At 38.6% G+C, this 18,061-nt stretch overlaps 1 protein-coding gene across 1 annotated transcript in view; it reads left to right on the top strand.

Moving 5' to 3' along the window:
• The window catches only part of KIAA1549L (KIAA1549 like), a 316,552-nt gene that overhangs the window by 176,767 nt on the left and 121,724 nt on the right, over positions 1 to 18,061 (top strand). The window contains exons 14-15 of the mRNA XM_053689305.1: positions 3,935 to 4,098; positions 5,961 to 6,178. Of these exons, the coding sequence (XP_053545280.1) occupies positions 3,935 to 4,098; positions 5,961 to 6,178 (382 nt within the window). The remainder of the gene's footprint in view (positions 1 to 3,934; positions 4,099 to 5,960; positions 6,179 to 18,061) is intronic.

Raw genomic sequence — 18,061 nt, 5'->3', positions numbered from 1 at the left:
CCAGTCCTACTGCCAGTTTCTGGAAGACACCTTCTTCAAGCAGTGGTACAGGAAGAAGTCTGCATCCTTCAAGAAAAACATGATTTTCATGCAGGACAATGCTCCATCACACGCGTCCAAGTACTCCACAGCGTGGCTGGCAAGAAAGGGTATAAAAGAAGAAAATCTAATGACATGGCCTCCTTGTTCACCTGATCTGAACCCCATTGAGAACCTGTGGTCCATCATCAAATGTGAGATTTACAAGGAGGGAAAACAGTACACCTCTCTGAACAGTGTCTGGGAGGCTGTGGTTGCTGCTGCACGCAATGTTGATGGTGAACAGATCAAAACACTGACAGAATCCATGGATGGCAGGCTTTTGAGTGTCCTTGCAAAGAAAGGTGGCTATATTGGTCACTGATTTGTTTTTGTTTTGTTTTTGAATGTCAGAAATGTATATTTATGAATGTTGAGATGTTATATTGGTTTCACTGGTAAAAATAAATAATTGAAATGAGTATATATTTGTTTTTTGTTAAGTTGCCTAATAATTATGCACAGTAATAGTCACCTGCACACACAGATATCCCCCTAAAATAGCTATAACTAAAAACAAACTAAAAACTACTTCCAAAACTATTCAGCTTTGATATTAATGAGTTTTTTGGGTTCATTGAGAACATGGTTGTTGTTCAATAATAAAATTAATCCTCAAAAATACAACTTGCCTAATAATTCTGCACTCCCTGTATATATATTAGGTAACAGGTAATTTATATTCTTACATAACCTGCTGGTGGTTTATCTAGGGCTGCATGTCCTCCTTTAACTATGCCACCCTGGGTGGTCCATATCCGAGGCTCAGCTGAACAAACATAAATAGTCCTCTATGGGTGCATATGAGTAATTAATATGGATACCTGCTGGGTTTGCAGACAGAGATGAGCACTCCAGGGTCCCTGCTACTGCTGGGATTTATTATGATCTGAATGTTTTATTCTTCTAAAAATACTTACGATTTCTATTTTTTGTTGTTTTGTAACCTTTGCTATTATAGGTTTAAAATGGTAACGTTTAAAAATTATAATTTGAAATATTTCATTTAATAATATATGTTACTAACGGAATTTGATCAACTTTTTACATTGTTACTAACAAGCTAATATTTTTATATTTATATTGGATCATTTTAGGGTACTGTAAAGTCAAAATTAAACTTTCAGTATACATATAGATTATGTGATTTAAAAACTTTTTCATTTATTTCTATTATAACATTAGATTTATTCTCTTGGTATCCTTTGTTAAATTGTGAACTAAGTTGGCTCAGAAGTGTGCATGTCTCTTTCTCACTCTGGGCCTGATGATCAAAGGATTCTCCAGCTTGGAGAGAAATTGTAGTACAGACTTCACAGGGGCTAAAATTAATGCTCAAAAGAAAATGGGTGGAACCCTCCAGCACTGTGAGATCTCTCTTATTTCTGTATACGTAGGAGAGACAAGCCCAGTGCAATATAATAGTGCATGATATGAGAGTTTTGTTACACTTAAACTTTGTACATTGTATTTTATATTACTTTGCACTTCAGATTGGGTCCTTTCAGTATTATTATTTTATTAAGCTTTGCACTTTCTATTTTATATTTGAATACATTTAGATTTAGATCCAGCAGTGATTTTATAAATTCTCATATGTTTTGAAAGTTTCTGTATTACTTTAACAAATTAGGATCATACTTTGTATATTTCTGTGTATATTTTACAATACATTGCATTTGGTATTTGCTCCATTGTAAAATGAAAACTGATATTTTCTGAAAGTTGGAGGGACAGGGCAGTTCCCTTGGCCAAACAGGGGAGTTCCCAGTGTATGTCTGAAGCTCTCTCACAATTCCTGTTAAATTATGTGAGCATTTTAAACAAGCTGGTATAAATTATTTATCTTGCCAACTGTATGCAGGAGAAGTTTGCTCAAAGTTCACAATGCACTTATTTAACATAAAAGTAATATATACTAAAATATAGAAAAATTAAAGTTAAAGTGTAAACATTTTCAGTTTTATTTGTAATTGATGCAAACTGAGCCTTTATATCAGCTCCAGGTGTTCTCCGGTAACGTTTTCTCTCCCATGTAAAATTGTTTATCTCAGAAAGCTTAATTACTTTTTATGGAAGGCATCTCTCTTCTCTCTGTGACTTTCAGGCTCCACTCTTTTTTTCATAGAAAATTCAGTGAGTTCAGCCCCTGTGAAGTCTGCAAGATTATTTATCTCCAAACTATATGTTTGATTATCTGGCCCATAGAAAGTAATGAAGCTCTGTGAGAAACTGTCAAGGTCACACAATATCTTACCTCTCTCTTCTATATCACGGCCCCAGGCGGCCGACTCCACTATACCGCACGCCCCACTGCACTGGGAGCTGCGTGTGAGACATCCGTATGAACTACCAGAAACTTCACAGACCGCAAGACACAACACTCTATAGCGTGTTACACAATCCAGACTTCATTCTGAATGCTCCTTAGGTGCACGCACACACACTACCACTTAAAGGGACAGAAACTCAAATCACGCCTGTTACATGAAGGAAGGAGGTGTCTCTCTCTGCCTATATACTGTGTACCCAGTGTTACGAACTTTGCTCTTATCCTGTTATCCATAATTCTGCCTGTTTAATCAACCACAAACCTTTGCTGCCTGAACTGATCATTGGCCTGCTTGACTACGTCTCTGTCTCATCCTTGTCTGTACTTTGAAATTTATCCTATTCAGCCTCTCCTTGTGCATCCTGGGCTTCTACCACCAAACCCTTACAAAAACTGAAGCTGAGAGTTTTTCAGTATTTATTTTTAATAGAAGAAATGCAAAGTGCAATGTAATATGTAAAATATACACATTAAATATACAAAGTATGATCTTAATTTGTTAAAGTTACACAAAAACTGTGAAAGTATAATCAGAATTTGTAAAATCACAATCCTGAATACAATGTTGTATACAAAATAAAATACAGAATAGAAAGTGCAAAGTTTAAATGTAATAAAATGTAATCTGAAGTGTAAAGTAATAGAATACAGAGAACAAAGTGTAAATGCAGCAGAACTCTTGTGTCGTGCAGTGCTAGATTGCACTGGGCTTGTCTCTCCTTCACATACAGAAATAAATAAAGAAGTATAGCAGAATCTGCCTTTTGAAAATTTCAATAGGGATCTTACAGTGGTGGAGGATCATTTTAGATCATATCACCTGACCGGAGAGCTCTTGATCATTAGTCCCTCTATGTGATCAGCAGTGTTTGCAACCATGTATAAAATGTCTGAAAACATTGTTACAAACACTGCTGCCACATGCTAAATACACATGCACAATCCTGAGCTCCTACAAGCCTACCTACCTAGATTTACTCTTCAACAAATAATACTAAGCAGATTTGATAATAGAAGTAAATTGAATATTTTTCAATTGCAAGTTACATTCTGACCTTATTGTGCCTTTAACATATATCATTTTTGGTTGACACTTGGGGTAGATTTACCAATGTCTGTCCAACATGATACGCTGTCTGCATTTATCATTGCACAAGCAGTTCACTAGAACTGCTTGTGTAATGCCCTCCCCACTGCAGATTTGCGGCCAATCGGCCTCTAGCAGGGGGTGTCAATCAGCCAGGTCGTATAGGATCGGGCGGATTGAAGACCGCAGCCTCAGAGGCAGCAGACAAGTTACGGAGCAGCGTTCCTTAGACCGCTGCTTCATAACTGCTGTTTCCAGCGAGCCTGAATGCTCACACGGAAACAAGGGCCATTCTGACCCCTTGGACTAAATATATAGATATCATCTCAATGAACTTGATGTGATTTAAATCTTTTGCCTGCCACACAATGGGATAATCAATATATTTTAATACTTCTGCCCTGAATTAATAAAGTACTTTTTGCTTTATTTTTCAGTGCCTATTAGTGACGAAGAAGAAGGGATTATACTGTTTGATAAAAGTAACAAAATGCCAGTTGATCCATTTGATTCATCTTCTGGGTCAGTGCAATTAATTGCAATAAAACCAGTTACAGTTCCACCAGACCGAAATCAAGACCTGGCTATTATCAACGGAGAGGTATAGTACATTACTACCGTTTATCTCAAAATGATTTTATGTAATTATTGTCAAATTTTGAAGCTTGACATTATGACACAGATTACAGGTGTGTAGTGAGATAGATAAGTAGATAAAGTGTAAAATAGAAGTGAGTACACCCCTGTGCAATATCACTTAAATATCAAATGATTTTAAATGGTACCACCTCTCAATAATTACATTATTTCTAAATTGGCATGTAGAGTATTTCATTTTAGGAATAACAACAAATAAATACTTTAGAAAGATTATATAGAAAATACAGTCCCCAAAGTATAAACTCAATGCAACAAAAGTGAATACACCTGTGATCGCTGACACACAAGTTAGATTATTGAAACAAAATTGAGTACACCTGTGATTTTCAGTTAGCCTAACTACATGAACATGGTTATAAAATGACCTGTGAACACCAGAATTTACTAAATTTTGGACCTATGGGCTGTGTCTATCTGCATGTCTGCACCACGGCTCGGCATGGAAAAGAATTGCCAGAGAAATTGAAAAATCTGATTGTGGGACTTCACAAAAATGAAAAGGATACAGGAAGATCGTTGGCCAACTAAAAATCAGTCAAAACACAGTTGCAGCATTAATCAGGAGTTATAGAATGAGCCGTAGTACCAGTAATCAGAGACGCAGTGGTCATCTTCCTAAATCACGCCATGGACAGTGCACTACTTGCGCAATCTTACTCTGAAAAACAGACAGGCAAGTGCTTCAGATTTGTCTCAGGGGTTATCAATGGAAATTGGAATTTCTGTGACAGCTCAGACAGTGTGAAGGACATTGTATAAAGTCATCCTCCATGGACAGCGTCCAAGAAAAAAAACCATGCTTGCTCTTCAGCACAAAACAGCAAGATTAAACTTTACTAAACAGCATGAAAAGAAGCCTGATGAATATTGGGAGCACATTCTTTGGTCAAATAAGACCAAGATAAATGTTTTAGGCTCAGATGATGTCCAGCATGTTTGGTGTGAACCTGGCCAGGATTATTACAGTGAATGCATAGCCCCAACCAGTGAAGCACGGAGTTGGAACTGTGATGAAATGGGGCTGCATGACTACAAAAGGCACCACAAATGCCTCTGGATATGCCAAAATACTGGCTGACAAGATGACTCACAAGATAACTCTAAAGAAGAAAAAAGTGAAAACTATGACCTGGCCAAGTATGTTACCTGACTTAAATCAAATAGAACACCTTTGGGTATTTTAAAGAGACAGGTAGAACAATACAACCTCTTCAGCAAAGAGCATCTGAAAACAATTGTCTCTGATGAATGGCAGAACATCTCTTTAGAAATTTGTACAACACCGTTATCCTCCATGCAGAGGATGATTGAGTCTGTCATCAAAAATAATGGTGGACATACGAAGCATTAAAAAAATAAAAGAAGTAATGTAAGGTGTACTGACTTTTGTTATATTGAGTAAATAGATAGACACATAGATAGATAGATAGATAGATAGATGATAGATAGATAGATAGATAGATAGATAGATAGACCAGCTCATAGCCCTAACTTGAAAACAACTTTAGCCACTCAAGCATTAAAAATTAGCTTTAAACAAATCACACTTAAAAATATCAATCAGATTGTGCATATCCATAATCGTTCGTTTCTCACATGAGCATTTGTCAAATAGAGCAGCAAATATTAAAGCCATATGTAGATACAGACATTTATATAGTGCAATCTTACCTATATAACATTGTAATAATAATTAAAAACAGTGGTGTTAAAATATCGCATGCTATTAATATTAGTGTGTTATGTATACCTAGAATAGCTATAGATAGCATTGATGAATTGATGAACATGTTTATTTACTAGGTCAATAAAGCACTGAAGCAGAAATCAGATATAGAACATTACCGCAACAAACTGCGCCTGAAAGCGAAGAGAAAGGGCTACTACGACTTTCCACCGATAGATAACAAGTCTCTTCCAGAAAGAAAGAGGAAGATATATGAGAAAACTCAAATGGAGATTGACAACGTGTTAGATGCAGATACAGACACTTCCTCTCCATTTGCTGAGCCTAAAAACAGGTGAAACCTTTCCCCTATAATAATAATAATAATAAGTTAAAAGCTCTGCTGTTAATTATGTTTTGGTTTTTTTTCTGTCCATGAAATATAATTTCTATTATGGATTTTGAATAGGTGCACCGTGTTTTTAAAATTAGTTTGGCTAACAGGCAGAGGGGTATTAGTACATATCTGCTGCCTCTTGTATTAGAGGGATATTAAATCGATTTTTTCTTTCATGATTCAGATATCTTTATTTGAAAAAGCATGAATGTAAGATTAGGAGCTGGCCCTTTTTTGATTTAGCACCAGGGGTAGCACTTGCTGATTGGTGGCTTCATTTAGACACCAATCAGCAAGTGCTACCCAGGTGCTGAACCAAAAATGGGACGGCTTTACTGCTTTTCAAATGAAGATTCTAAGAGAACAAATAAAGAATGATAATAGGAGTAAATTAGAAAAATGCATAAAATTGCATGCTCTATCTGAATCATGAAAAAAATAACTTGGGTTTCATATCCCTTTAGGTTTGTCAGTTTCTCGATGGCTGGGGAAGTAGCCGTGGCACAATCAATAATAGTGAGCGCTATATAAAAGGAAGCTATATCCCATAATGTCACCTCTTTAAGGCTGCTATGCGAACTGTCTGAGCCACTCAGTCTGTGAGCAAAATGCTGCATCGTGCAATAAGCCAGATGAGTGATTGTCTTAGGCGCTGCCTAATTGTAAATCAATATGGCCACAAGGGACAAATGATTCCATTAATTACCATTGTCTTTTCAGCCAGCCAATGCACTTCAGGTCTTTGTATTGGTATAACAGATGGTAATAAGGCAGTTTGGTGTGGATGTTGTGTGGTAATGAGATTGAATTTGATTAAAGGGATAGGAAAGCCAACATTAAACTTGCATGATTCAGACAGAGCAGGTCATTTTAAGACTCTCTTAAATTCACTTCTATTTTCAAATGCGCTTTGTTCTCTTGGTATCCCCTGTTGAAAAAGAATAAGCACATATCCTCCACTAGTGGTTGCTGCTGCTAATTGGTGCCTGCACACATGTGTCTCTTGTGATTGGCTAACTAGATGTGTTCAGCTAGCTGCTAGTAGTGCAATGCTGTTCCTTCAGCAAGCTTGATAAATCGGCCCCATTGTATCAGTTTGACTTCATTATCTTGGTATCATTGCTGAATGAGCAACTATCCTCTACTGGGAACTAGCTAAATACATTGGGTGAGGCCATGACAAGAGGCATTATATGTACCACCACCAATCAGCAGCTAGCACCCAGTAGTGCATTGCTGCTCCTGGGCCTACCTAGGTATGCTTTTCTACAAAGGATACCAAGAGAAGAAGCAAATTAAATAAAAGTAATAAATTGGATTTTTTTTTTAAATTGTATGTTCTGAATCATAAAAGATAAATGTTAGGTTTTAAGTTCCTTTAAATATTATTCAACAAACATGAATTTGAAAGCAATGTATTTAATCTAACGTTATAGGATTATCAGGAACAAAAATACTGTAAACAGGAGTGAGGTGAAATTGTTTAGTGAAAGAGGCCAAACACTTAAAGGGACAGTATACACCAATTTTCATCTAACTGTATGTAATAGACGCTACTATAAAGCAAATATGCAGATACTGATCTAAAAATCCAGTATAAAACCATTTAAAAACTTCCTTAGAAGCTCCCAGTTTAGCAGTGTTGAAGATGTTAGGCTGGGACACCCTGTGAAAGGGGCTGGGAAACTAGAAAAGAGAGACCCCCCCCCCCTTCCCTACATATGAAAAGACAAATAACATAAACAGGAGCTAGCAGGAGTCTGTAGACATCAGTATACATCTGACACTGTGGGGCTTGGTTAGGAATCTGAAAATCAGCACAATGTTATTAAAAAAATAAGCAAAAATACATTGTTACACAAACACTCCCAGATGGGCTATATAAATGGATCATCTACAAAATACATTTACGCAAAGAAAAATCTGGTGTACAATGTCCCTTTAAAGGGATACAAAACTGCAAAAAGAAAATGCTTTAATGTTATCATTGCATTATTGCTTGTACAGTATATAACTGTTTGTTTAACCTCTACAAAGTGATTAAACACATAGTTACAATCTACTCCAGATAAAAAATGCACTACTGTGAGCTAGTGGAACATATCTGGGGAGCCAGTGACAAGAAACAAATGTGTGAAGCCACTTATCACCACTTACCTGCCAGAAGTGCATTATTGCTGCTGTTGTGAATATGCACTTATGCTTTTCAAAAAAGAATACCAAGATAAAGTGTATTTAATAAAAGAAATGGATTTAAAAATTACTTATCTGAATCATCAGTTACATTTTGAATTTCTTATCCATTTAAGGTTAACAGTAGATTTTTAAAAATGTGTTTTTTGTTTATTTGTTTAAGTATTTGCTAAAATGTGTTCATTTAGAAAATGAAATTAATGAATACAACAGTTATTTGCTCATTTGTTCATTTATTAATTGGTTGCCCTATATAATAGAGGAAGAAGAAATCAATGAATGAAGGGGGCAGAATAATACATGACTGAATAAATGACGTAGTTGTTGATTTTAGGAAAATTTGACAAATGAATAAAGAAATCTTCATCACTTTCTGCTGTAGAGTAAATAGTACAAACCGGCACTATTTTAAAATAACAAACTCTTGATAGAAGAAATAAAAAACTACAACTAACACCACATACTCTTTACCACCCCCGTGGAGATGCTACTTGTTCAGAGCGGCAAAGAGAATGACTGGGGGGCGGAGCCAGAGGGGGAGCTATATGGACAGCTCTGCTGTGTGCTCTCTTTGCCACTTCCTGTAGGGAATAAGAATTTCCCACAAGTAAGGATGAAGCCGTGGACCGGACACACCAATGTAGGAGAAACATTTTTTTTCCAAATGTCAAAATCACAGATTGGAATTGAGTGTAAAGTGTGCAGTTAGTGAGGAATTTGTAGGTTCAGGGTTATGAGTTGCTTTCTGTTGTGTACAGAGAGCAGGAGTAATAAAAAAAATAACAATGGAGGGGATCATATCATTAAGCCCTTCAGGACGGACCCATCCATCCAAGTTCTGACTGTGAACCCAAAAAAAGCACAATTGTCACTGTGATCTTGTACTTCAAAACAGGCGCTGATTCGCACCTGGGGAACTGACTGCGTTGCTAGGCACATCCCCCAGTCGGATCAACTGCCGTTTGTTTTCAGAATACGGCAGGACGCCGCAGAATTTACGACTTACCATAGCGTCCTAAAAGGGTTAGCCCGGCACGTTTAGGACGGCATGTTACGGCCTAATGGTGTTAAGTGGTTAAGATGCATAAAAGGCTAAATAAATTGAGAATTAGATCAGAAAAAAATGACAGCATTTAGCCAATTATCAGGTTTGAGCGGGGGGAGAGATGGCTCCTATATAACCCCATGATTAACGGACATTGACATTTTAAAATAAATGAATCCATTCACTTGCTGATTTGGCAGAGAAGGGTTAAATGTACTATTAATCTGCTTAATATTGCAGGCATCTTATTGATCTTATCTCACCAGAATCAATTCAGGAAGTGGTTAATGGTTAGAGAGAAGGATTTATTATTTTTTCATTCATTACAGTACAGTTTTATCCACAAACTGTTATCATTAAATCAATATCTAGAGCTGACTTTTTAACCCAATTTATGATTAAATATGAAATCTAGTGCAGGAAAGTTCAATTAGTGCCCATTGCTAACTTTTGTATTATTTTTCAGACCATTGTGAATATAAGATCCAATATAGTTTGATGAGTTAGTTGCTGGAAATGCTTACAGTCTATTAGGTAATTAATCTATATGTTATATAGAAGCAATAGGGCAGCTAATATATTCATGCCATTTATTGGCTAATTGTTCCACTGTGAGTAAATATTCCATGTTCTGGCTGGTTAAACGCATGCTGCAACATACTATGAACAGATGGTTTGTTCAGCACATATTTGTTTTGAAGAATATGTTTACATGAGTCTCAAGAAATCTGCCTTGCGCAGACATGTTGTTTTGTAGTGACTTATTTTTCATATCTATTTAAGGGATTAAAACCCCCCACACATTTTCTGTCACGCATTTAAAATGAACAATTAAAAATGTTAAAAATGAAAAGCAGTTTTATCTTACCCTGAACTTAAAAGTGAGATTATTCTACAATTTGTTTTTAACCATGAGATACATTTATTAAATGGACACTAAAGTCAAAATTAAAGGGGCACTAAAGTCAAAATTAAACTTGATGATTCAGATCTAAGAGACTTTCCAATTTAATTCAATTATTCAATTTTGTCTTTTTATCTGCACAATGGGCAAGATTACACATGCGGCGTAGCCCGCAAAAGCCGGCGACACCAGCTTTTACACAATTGTGGTATCGCATCCTATTATATAAAAGGGCAAGTGTGTTTGTCCGAAGCTGTCATGCGCAGTAGAAACAGCACAAGGACAAACACACCTGGCCTTTGAGTCCTACTCCCTAGCTGAACTGCGACAGAAGTGGGCATGGCCGGACGTGAGTGGGGGGCGTGGCCGACATAAAGGGGTATGATCGGGCATGAAGGGCTGTGAAGGGGGCGTGGCTGGGTGTGAAGGGGCGTGGCCGGTCACGAGATAGAGAGGGAAGGGAGATAGAGAGGAGGGAAGGGAGATAGAGAGGAGGGGAGGGAGAGAGAGGAGGGGAGGGAGAGAGAGAGAGGAGGGGAGGGAGAGGAGGGGAGAGAGAGAGGAGGGGAGAAAGAGAGGAGGGGAGAGAGAGAGGAGGGGAGAGAGAGAGGGGGAGAGAGAGAGGAGGGGAGAGAGAGAGGAGGGGAGAGAGTGGAGGGGAGAGAGAGAGAGAGGAGGGGAGAGAGAGAGAGAGAGAGAGGAGGGGAGAGAGAGAAAGGAGAGGAGGGAGAGAGAAATGAGAGGGGGGAGAGGGGGGAGAGAGAGAGGAGAGGGGGGAGAGAGAGAGGAGAGGGGGGGGAAGAGAGAGAGAGAGAAGGGGGGAGAGAGAGAGAGGAGGGGGGGAGAGAGAGGAGGGAGAGAGAGAGGAGGGGGGAGAGAGAGGAGGGAGAGAGAGAGGAGGGGGGAGAGAGAGTGAGGAAGGGGGGAGAGAGAGTGAGGAAGGGGGGAGAGAGAGAGGGGAGAGGGAGAGAGGGGGGATGGAGAGATGGAGGGGGGGAGAGAGAGAGGGGGAGGGAGATAGAGAGGGGGGGAGGGAGAGAGAGGGGGGGAGAGAGAGAACTCAAAAGAGAGGGGGAGAGAGAGCACAAAAGAGATGGGGGGGAGAGAGAGCTCAAAACAGAGGAGGAGAGAGAGCGCAAAAGAGATGGGGGAGAGAGAGCAAAAGAGAGGGGGAGAGCGCAAAAGAGATGGGGAGACAGAGAGCGCAAAAGAGAGGGGGAGAGAGAGAGCGCAAAAGAGAGGGGGGAGAGAGAGCAAAAGAGGGTGGAGAGAGAGCACAAAAGAGAGTGGGGAGAGAAAGAGAGCAAAAGAGAGGAGGGGAGAGAGCACAAAAGAGGGGGGAGAGAGAGAGCGCAAAAGAGGGGAGGGAAAGAGAGCGCAAAAGAGAAGGGGGAGAGAGAGGGGGAGGAGAGAACGCAAAAGAGATGGGGAGAGAGAGCGCAAAAGAGATGGGGGAGATAGAGAGCACAAAGGAGAGGGGGTGAGAGAGAGCGCAAAAGAGAGGGGGGAGAGAGAGAGAGCGCAAAAGAGGGGGAGAGAGAGCGCAAAAGAGAGGGGGGGAGAGAGAGCGCAAAAGAGATGGGGGAGAGAGAGAGCACAAAAGAGAGGGGGAGAGAGAGAGCATAAAAGAGAGGGGGAGAGAGAGAGCGCAAAAGAGAGGTAGAGAGAGAGCGCAAAAGAGAGGGGGGAGAGAGCGCAAAAGAGAAGGGGGAGAGAGAGAGCTCAAAAGAGAAGATGAGGGAGAGAGCGCAAGGGGTGGCATCGCTGTTCTGCAAAAAATGGCCCGTGTGAACGGGCTTTAGGACTAGTATACATATATTTCACCTGTCGCCCGCAATTTTTACTCTCATAAGCTAAAAAAGAACCGCCTTGCAAATCGGTATCACATATTCAGCTGCAAAAATTGAGAAATTTTACTCCATTTTCACCTCGCCACACACAGGCAGGCGCAGCAAGCTTTGCGCTGAAAATGTAAGCACCGTAACTCCCGTAACTGCCTGAAAATATTAACAAACACCTAACGCATGCACAATATCTATCTACCTGTCAAACGCCAACCCCCACCGCAATAACTAATAAAATATATTAACCCCTAATCCACCATTAACCCACATCACAATAAACCTAATAAAACTATTAACCCCCTAATCTGCCATTAACCCACAACGCAATAAACCTTTTTAATACTATATATATTAACCCCTAATCCACCATTAACCCACATCACAATAAACCTAATAAAACTGTTAACCCCTAATCTGCCAAACCCACACAACGTAATAATCCTAATAAATCTATTAACCCCTAAGCCCCCTAACCTAACACCCCCTAAATTAACCCCAATTACCTAAATCAAAAAATACTAAGTTACAATTAAAATTAAAAAAAGCTTAGATTACTTAAAAATAAAAAAAATAAAATTAAATTAATCTACGATTACAAAAAATAAAAAGTCCAACATTACATAAAATAATAAACCAAATTATCAAAAATAAAAAAATGAAACCTAATCCCTATAAAAATAAAAAAGCCCCCCAAAATAAAAACACCCCCTAATCTAATACTAAACTACAAATAGCCTGTCATTGCCCTAAGTTAAACAGCTCTTTTACCTTAAAAAATACTAAGTCTCCCCTCTAACAGTAAAACCCACCATCCAACAAACCCCCCAAAATAAAAAAACCTAACAATAAAAAATTCTAAACAACCCATTGCCCCTAAAGGGGCATTTGTATGGGCAGGGCATTGAGCTCTTCGAAGAGTGCCCAATTAACCCATAATCTTTAAAAAAAAAAAGCCTAAGTCTAACCCCCAAATAGGTCATCACCGTTTCTGAAGTCTGGTGGAGAAGGTCTTGTTAAAGACAGTGAAGTCTTCTTCCAAGCGGCAGACATCTTCTTCCAAGCGGGGACCACTTCCTTCTTCATCTGCTCCGCGCTCATCTCCGCTTGGCGCTGGCTTGGTCCTAGATGAAGAAGGAAGTGATCCTTGCTTGGAAGAAGATGTCGGCTGCTTTGAAGAAGACTTCACCACCTTTAACAAAACCTTCTCCGCCAGACTTCAGAAACGATGAGTACCTATTTGGGGGTTAGACTTAGGCTTTTTTTTTTTTTTTTTTTTTTTTTTTTTTTTAGATTATGGATTTATTGGGCACTCTAAAAAGGGGCAATGGGTCGTTTAGCTTTTATTAGTGTTAGGTTTATTTATTTGGGGGGGTTTAGTGGGTGGTGGGTTTTACTGTTAGGGGGTACTTAGAATTTTTTTTTAAATCAAAAGAACTGTTTAATTTAGGGCCATGCCCTACAAAAGCCCTTTTAAGGGCTATTGGTAGTTTAGCATTAGATTAGGGAATGTTTTTATTATGGGGGGACTTTTTTATTTTTATAGGGATTAGGTTTAATTTTTTTATTTTGGATAATTTTGTTTATTATTTTCTGTAATGTTAGACTTTTTATTTTGGTAATTTTAGATTAATTTATTTAAATGTAATCTTAGGTTTATTTTTCTAAGTACTTTTAGGATTTTTTATTTTAATTATAATTAATATAAATTAGGGGGCTTAGTATTTAAATTAGTTATTTGCGTTGTGGTGCTTTGGCAGATTTGGGGTTAAAGGGACATAATACTCATATGCTAAATCACTTGAAACTGATACAGTATAGCTGTAAAGAGCTGACAGGAAAATATCACCTGAGCATCTCTGTGTAAAAAAGGAAGATATTTTACCTCACAATCTCCTCAGCTCAGCAGAGTAAGTTCTGTGTAAAAAGTTATACTCAGCTGCTCCCAGCTGCAGGTAAAAAAAAAAATAAAAAATAAGAAATGAACAGCAGCCAATCAGCATCAGCAGTGCTGAGGTCATGGACTCTTTTACTGTGATCTCATGAGATTTCACTTAACTCTCATGAGATTTCATTGTTACACTGAATAGGGAAATAACATGAGAGTGCACGAGGCTCATCCTTTCAGCTGTCCTGGGACAGACATACTACAGGGAGTGCAGAATTATTAGGCAAATGAGTATTTTGACCACATCATCCTCTTTATGCATGTTGTCTTACTCCAAGCTGTATAGGCTTGAAAGCCTACTACCAATTAAGCATATTAGGTGTTGTGCATCTCTGTAATGAGAAGGGGTGTGGTCTAACGACATCAACACCCTATATCAGGTGTGCATAATTATTAGGCAACTTCCTTTCCTTTGGCAAAATGGGTCAAAAGAAGGACTTGACAGGCTCAGAAAAGTCAAAAATAGTGAGATATCTTGCAGAGGGATGCGGCACTCTTAAAATTGCAAAGCTTCTGAAGCGTGATCATCGAACAATCAAGCGTTTCATTCAAAATAGTCAACAGGGTCGCAAGAAGCGTGTGGAAAAACCAAGGCGCAAAATAACTGCCCATGAACTGAGAAAAGTCAAGCGTGCAGCTGCCAAGATGCCACTTGCCACCAGTTTGGCCATATTTCAGAGCTGCAACATCACTGGAGTGCCCAAAAGCACAAGGTGTGCAATACTCAGAGACATGGCCAAGGTAAGAAAGGCTGAAAGACGACCACCACTGAACAAGACACACAAGCTGAAACGTCAAGACTGGGCCAAGAAATATCTCAAGACTGATTTTTCTAAGGTTTTATGGATTGATGAAATGAGAGTGAGTCTTGATGGGCCAGATGGATGGGCCCGTGGCTGGATTGGTAAAGGGCAGAGAGCTCCAGTCCGACTCAGACGCCAGCAAGGTGGAGGTGGAGTACTGGTTTGGGCTGGTATCATCAAAGATGAGCTTGTGGGGCCTTTTCGGGTTGAGGATGGAGTCAAGCTCAACTCCCAGTCCTACTGCCAGTTTCTGGAAGACACCTTCTTCAAGCAGTGGTACAGGAAGAAGTCTGCATCCTTCAAGAAAAACATGATTTTCATGCAGGACAATGCTCCATCACACGCGTCCAAGTACTCCACAGCGTGGCTGGCAAGAAAGGGTATAAAAGAAGAAAATCTAATGACATGGCCTCCTTATTCACCTGATCTGAACCCCATTGAGAACCTGTGCTCCATCATCAAATGTGAGATTTACAAGGAGGGAAAACAGTACACCTCTCTGAACAGTGTCTGGGAGGCTGTGGTTGCTGCTGCATGCAATGTTGATGGTGAACAGATCAAAACACTGACAGAATCCATGGATGGCAGGCTTTTGAGTGTCCTTGCAAAGAAAGGTGGCTATATTGGTCACTGATTTGTTTTTGTTTTGTTTTTGAATGTCAGAAATGTATATTTGTGAATGTTGAGATGTTATATTGGTTTCACTGGTAAAAATAAATAATTGAAATGGGTATATATTTGTTTTTTGTTAAGTTGCCTAATAATTATGCACAGTAATAGTCACCTGCACACACAGATATCCCCCTAAAATAGCTATAACTAAAAACAAACTAAAAACTACTTCCAAAACTATTCAGCTTTGATATTAATGAGTTTTTTGGGTTCATTGAGAACATGGTTGTTGTTCAATAATAAAATTAATCCTCAAAAATACAACTTGCCTAATAATTCTGCACTCCCTGTAATATGCTGCTTAGAAATCCTTTACAATGGGATGTGGCTACTGAGGAACTTTTGAGGTAAAATATCTTTGTTTTTTACATAGAGATGTTCAGGTAATATTTTCTAGTCAACTTTTTACAGCTATGCTGCATCACTTTCAAGTGTTTAAACATTTGGGTATTATGGCCCTTTAATAGGTTAATTAGGGTACTTGCATTATGGGGGTTTGGCGGATTAGGAGTTAATAGTTTTATTAGAATTATTGCGTTGTGTGGGTTTAGTGGTTTAGGGGTTAATAGTTTTATTAGAATTATTGCGTTGTGTGGGTTTGGCGGATTTGTTGCGACGTGGGTTAATGGCGGATTAGGGGTTAATAGTTTTAATATGTACTTTGCGATGTGGGTTAATGGTGGATTAGGGGTTAATACATTTATTAGGTAGTTTGCAATGTTGGGGTTGGCAAATTAAGGGGTTAATACTTTTACTAGATAGATCATGATGTGGGTGAATGGCGGATTAGAGGTTAACAGTTTTATTAGGCATATTGCGTTTTGAGGGGTTGTCGATTTAGGGGTTAATACTTTTATTATTAGTTGCGATATGGGGGGATTGCAGATATAGGGGTTTTTATGTGTCGGTTTATTTTTGGGAGGCGGGTTAGACTTTTACGGGAGATTTTATATTTTTTTTATTTTCTTAGGCGCCGGCAGTTTCTAACGTGCCGTAAGCCAGTGGCGACTCCAGAAATGTGTATTTACACACATTTCTGGACATCGCTAGTTTATCCAACTCACGGCACTTTATGAACTGCCAGCACTGTATATGTGATACCCCGATGCGCGAGGTGAAATTACAGAATTACGGGTGGCGCAGGATTCAGCAGTTACGCTGAAGCTGGCGCTGCACATGTAATCTTGCCTACTTTCTGAGGTACCAACTGTTACGGAGCATGTACACAAGTTTATAGTTTATACTTATACTAGTCTGTTATTGGCTGATAGCTGTCACATGATACAGGGGGTCGGCAAATGGGGGTGAAAAAATAAATTTGTCAGAAAAAAAATACTCCTTATTTGAAATTCAAAGTAAGTGTTATCGCATTGTCTTTTTATGATGCACTTGTTAATTATGCAATTATATTGAATTTAATGGAAATCAAAAAATAAACTAATGTATTTCTTTAAACTGGTTCAACCAATCGAGTAGAGGCTGTCTGATGCAGAGTCAGTTTTAATTATTTGCATATGTTAAAAACATAAAAACATAGATTTTGATGGCAGTTAAAAACTATGGGCCCTATAAGTCTATCCAAATGTCCTATAAAGTGTAAACTTAATTAGTAGGACAGTCATACGATTTATCCCCCACAGTGTTTGTGCTAACCATCTATAATGGTAGTTTACTCCATGAAATAACCACCTGGGATAATGTGTTTCTCCTGAACCTGCTACCCTTCAGCTTGAGATCATGACCAAGTGATCCAATCTACCCAATTACAGTTGTCCAGAAACTTTTGTGGACATAGGCTCCCATTTATGAAGGTCTGCAAGGACAAGCGAGAAACCTTTTTGCATACCTTCTGGGCCTCCGATACAGCATTGGCTGGTGGAATAAAATTAAATAAAAGCCGTTTAAATTTAAATAAAAGGGGCAGTTATAATATAAAATACTTAAAGGGACAGTTTATCCTAAATTTGTCTCCCCTTTAATTTGTTTCCAATGATTCATTTTACCTGCTGGAGTGTATTAAATTGTTTACAAATAGCTATTTAGCCTTTCTATCAGCATTTGAAATAGCTGTTTTTACCTGTTGTATCCCTACGTATACTGAAAATCTCTATTGACAATGTAAACACAGCCACCAGAAGACATTACACTCCCAGTGGAGAGCTGGAGATATAAAGTTCTAAAATGTTAATTTTTAATTGTTCTTTCAAAGCATTGCATAGAGACAGAGATAAGAAAGGGAAGCATTTGAGTGATAAGGTAAATATGTCTGATCTCTCTGTAAGCTTAGCCTATTTTAATGGGTTGTGCTTTCAAATAGCAAATTCAACTACTTAATTTAAAAAAAGAAACCTAAATGTGCAATTTATCATACATTTCATACCCTGCAGTTGGTATAACAAGTTATTGGGAACACATTAAAAGGAAGCCAATTTTAC

The sequence above is a fragment of the Bombina bombina genome, chromosome 7, assembly GCF_027579735.1.
Source record: "Bombina bombina isolate aBomBom1 chromosome 7, aBomBom1.pri, whole genome shotgun sequence".
Classification (NCBI taxonomy): Eukaryota; Metazoa; Chordata; class Amphibia; order Anura; family Bombinatoridae; genus Bombina; species Bombina bombina.
This window is presented reverse-complemented; position numbering and strand designations above follow the sequence as displayed.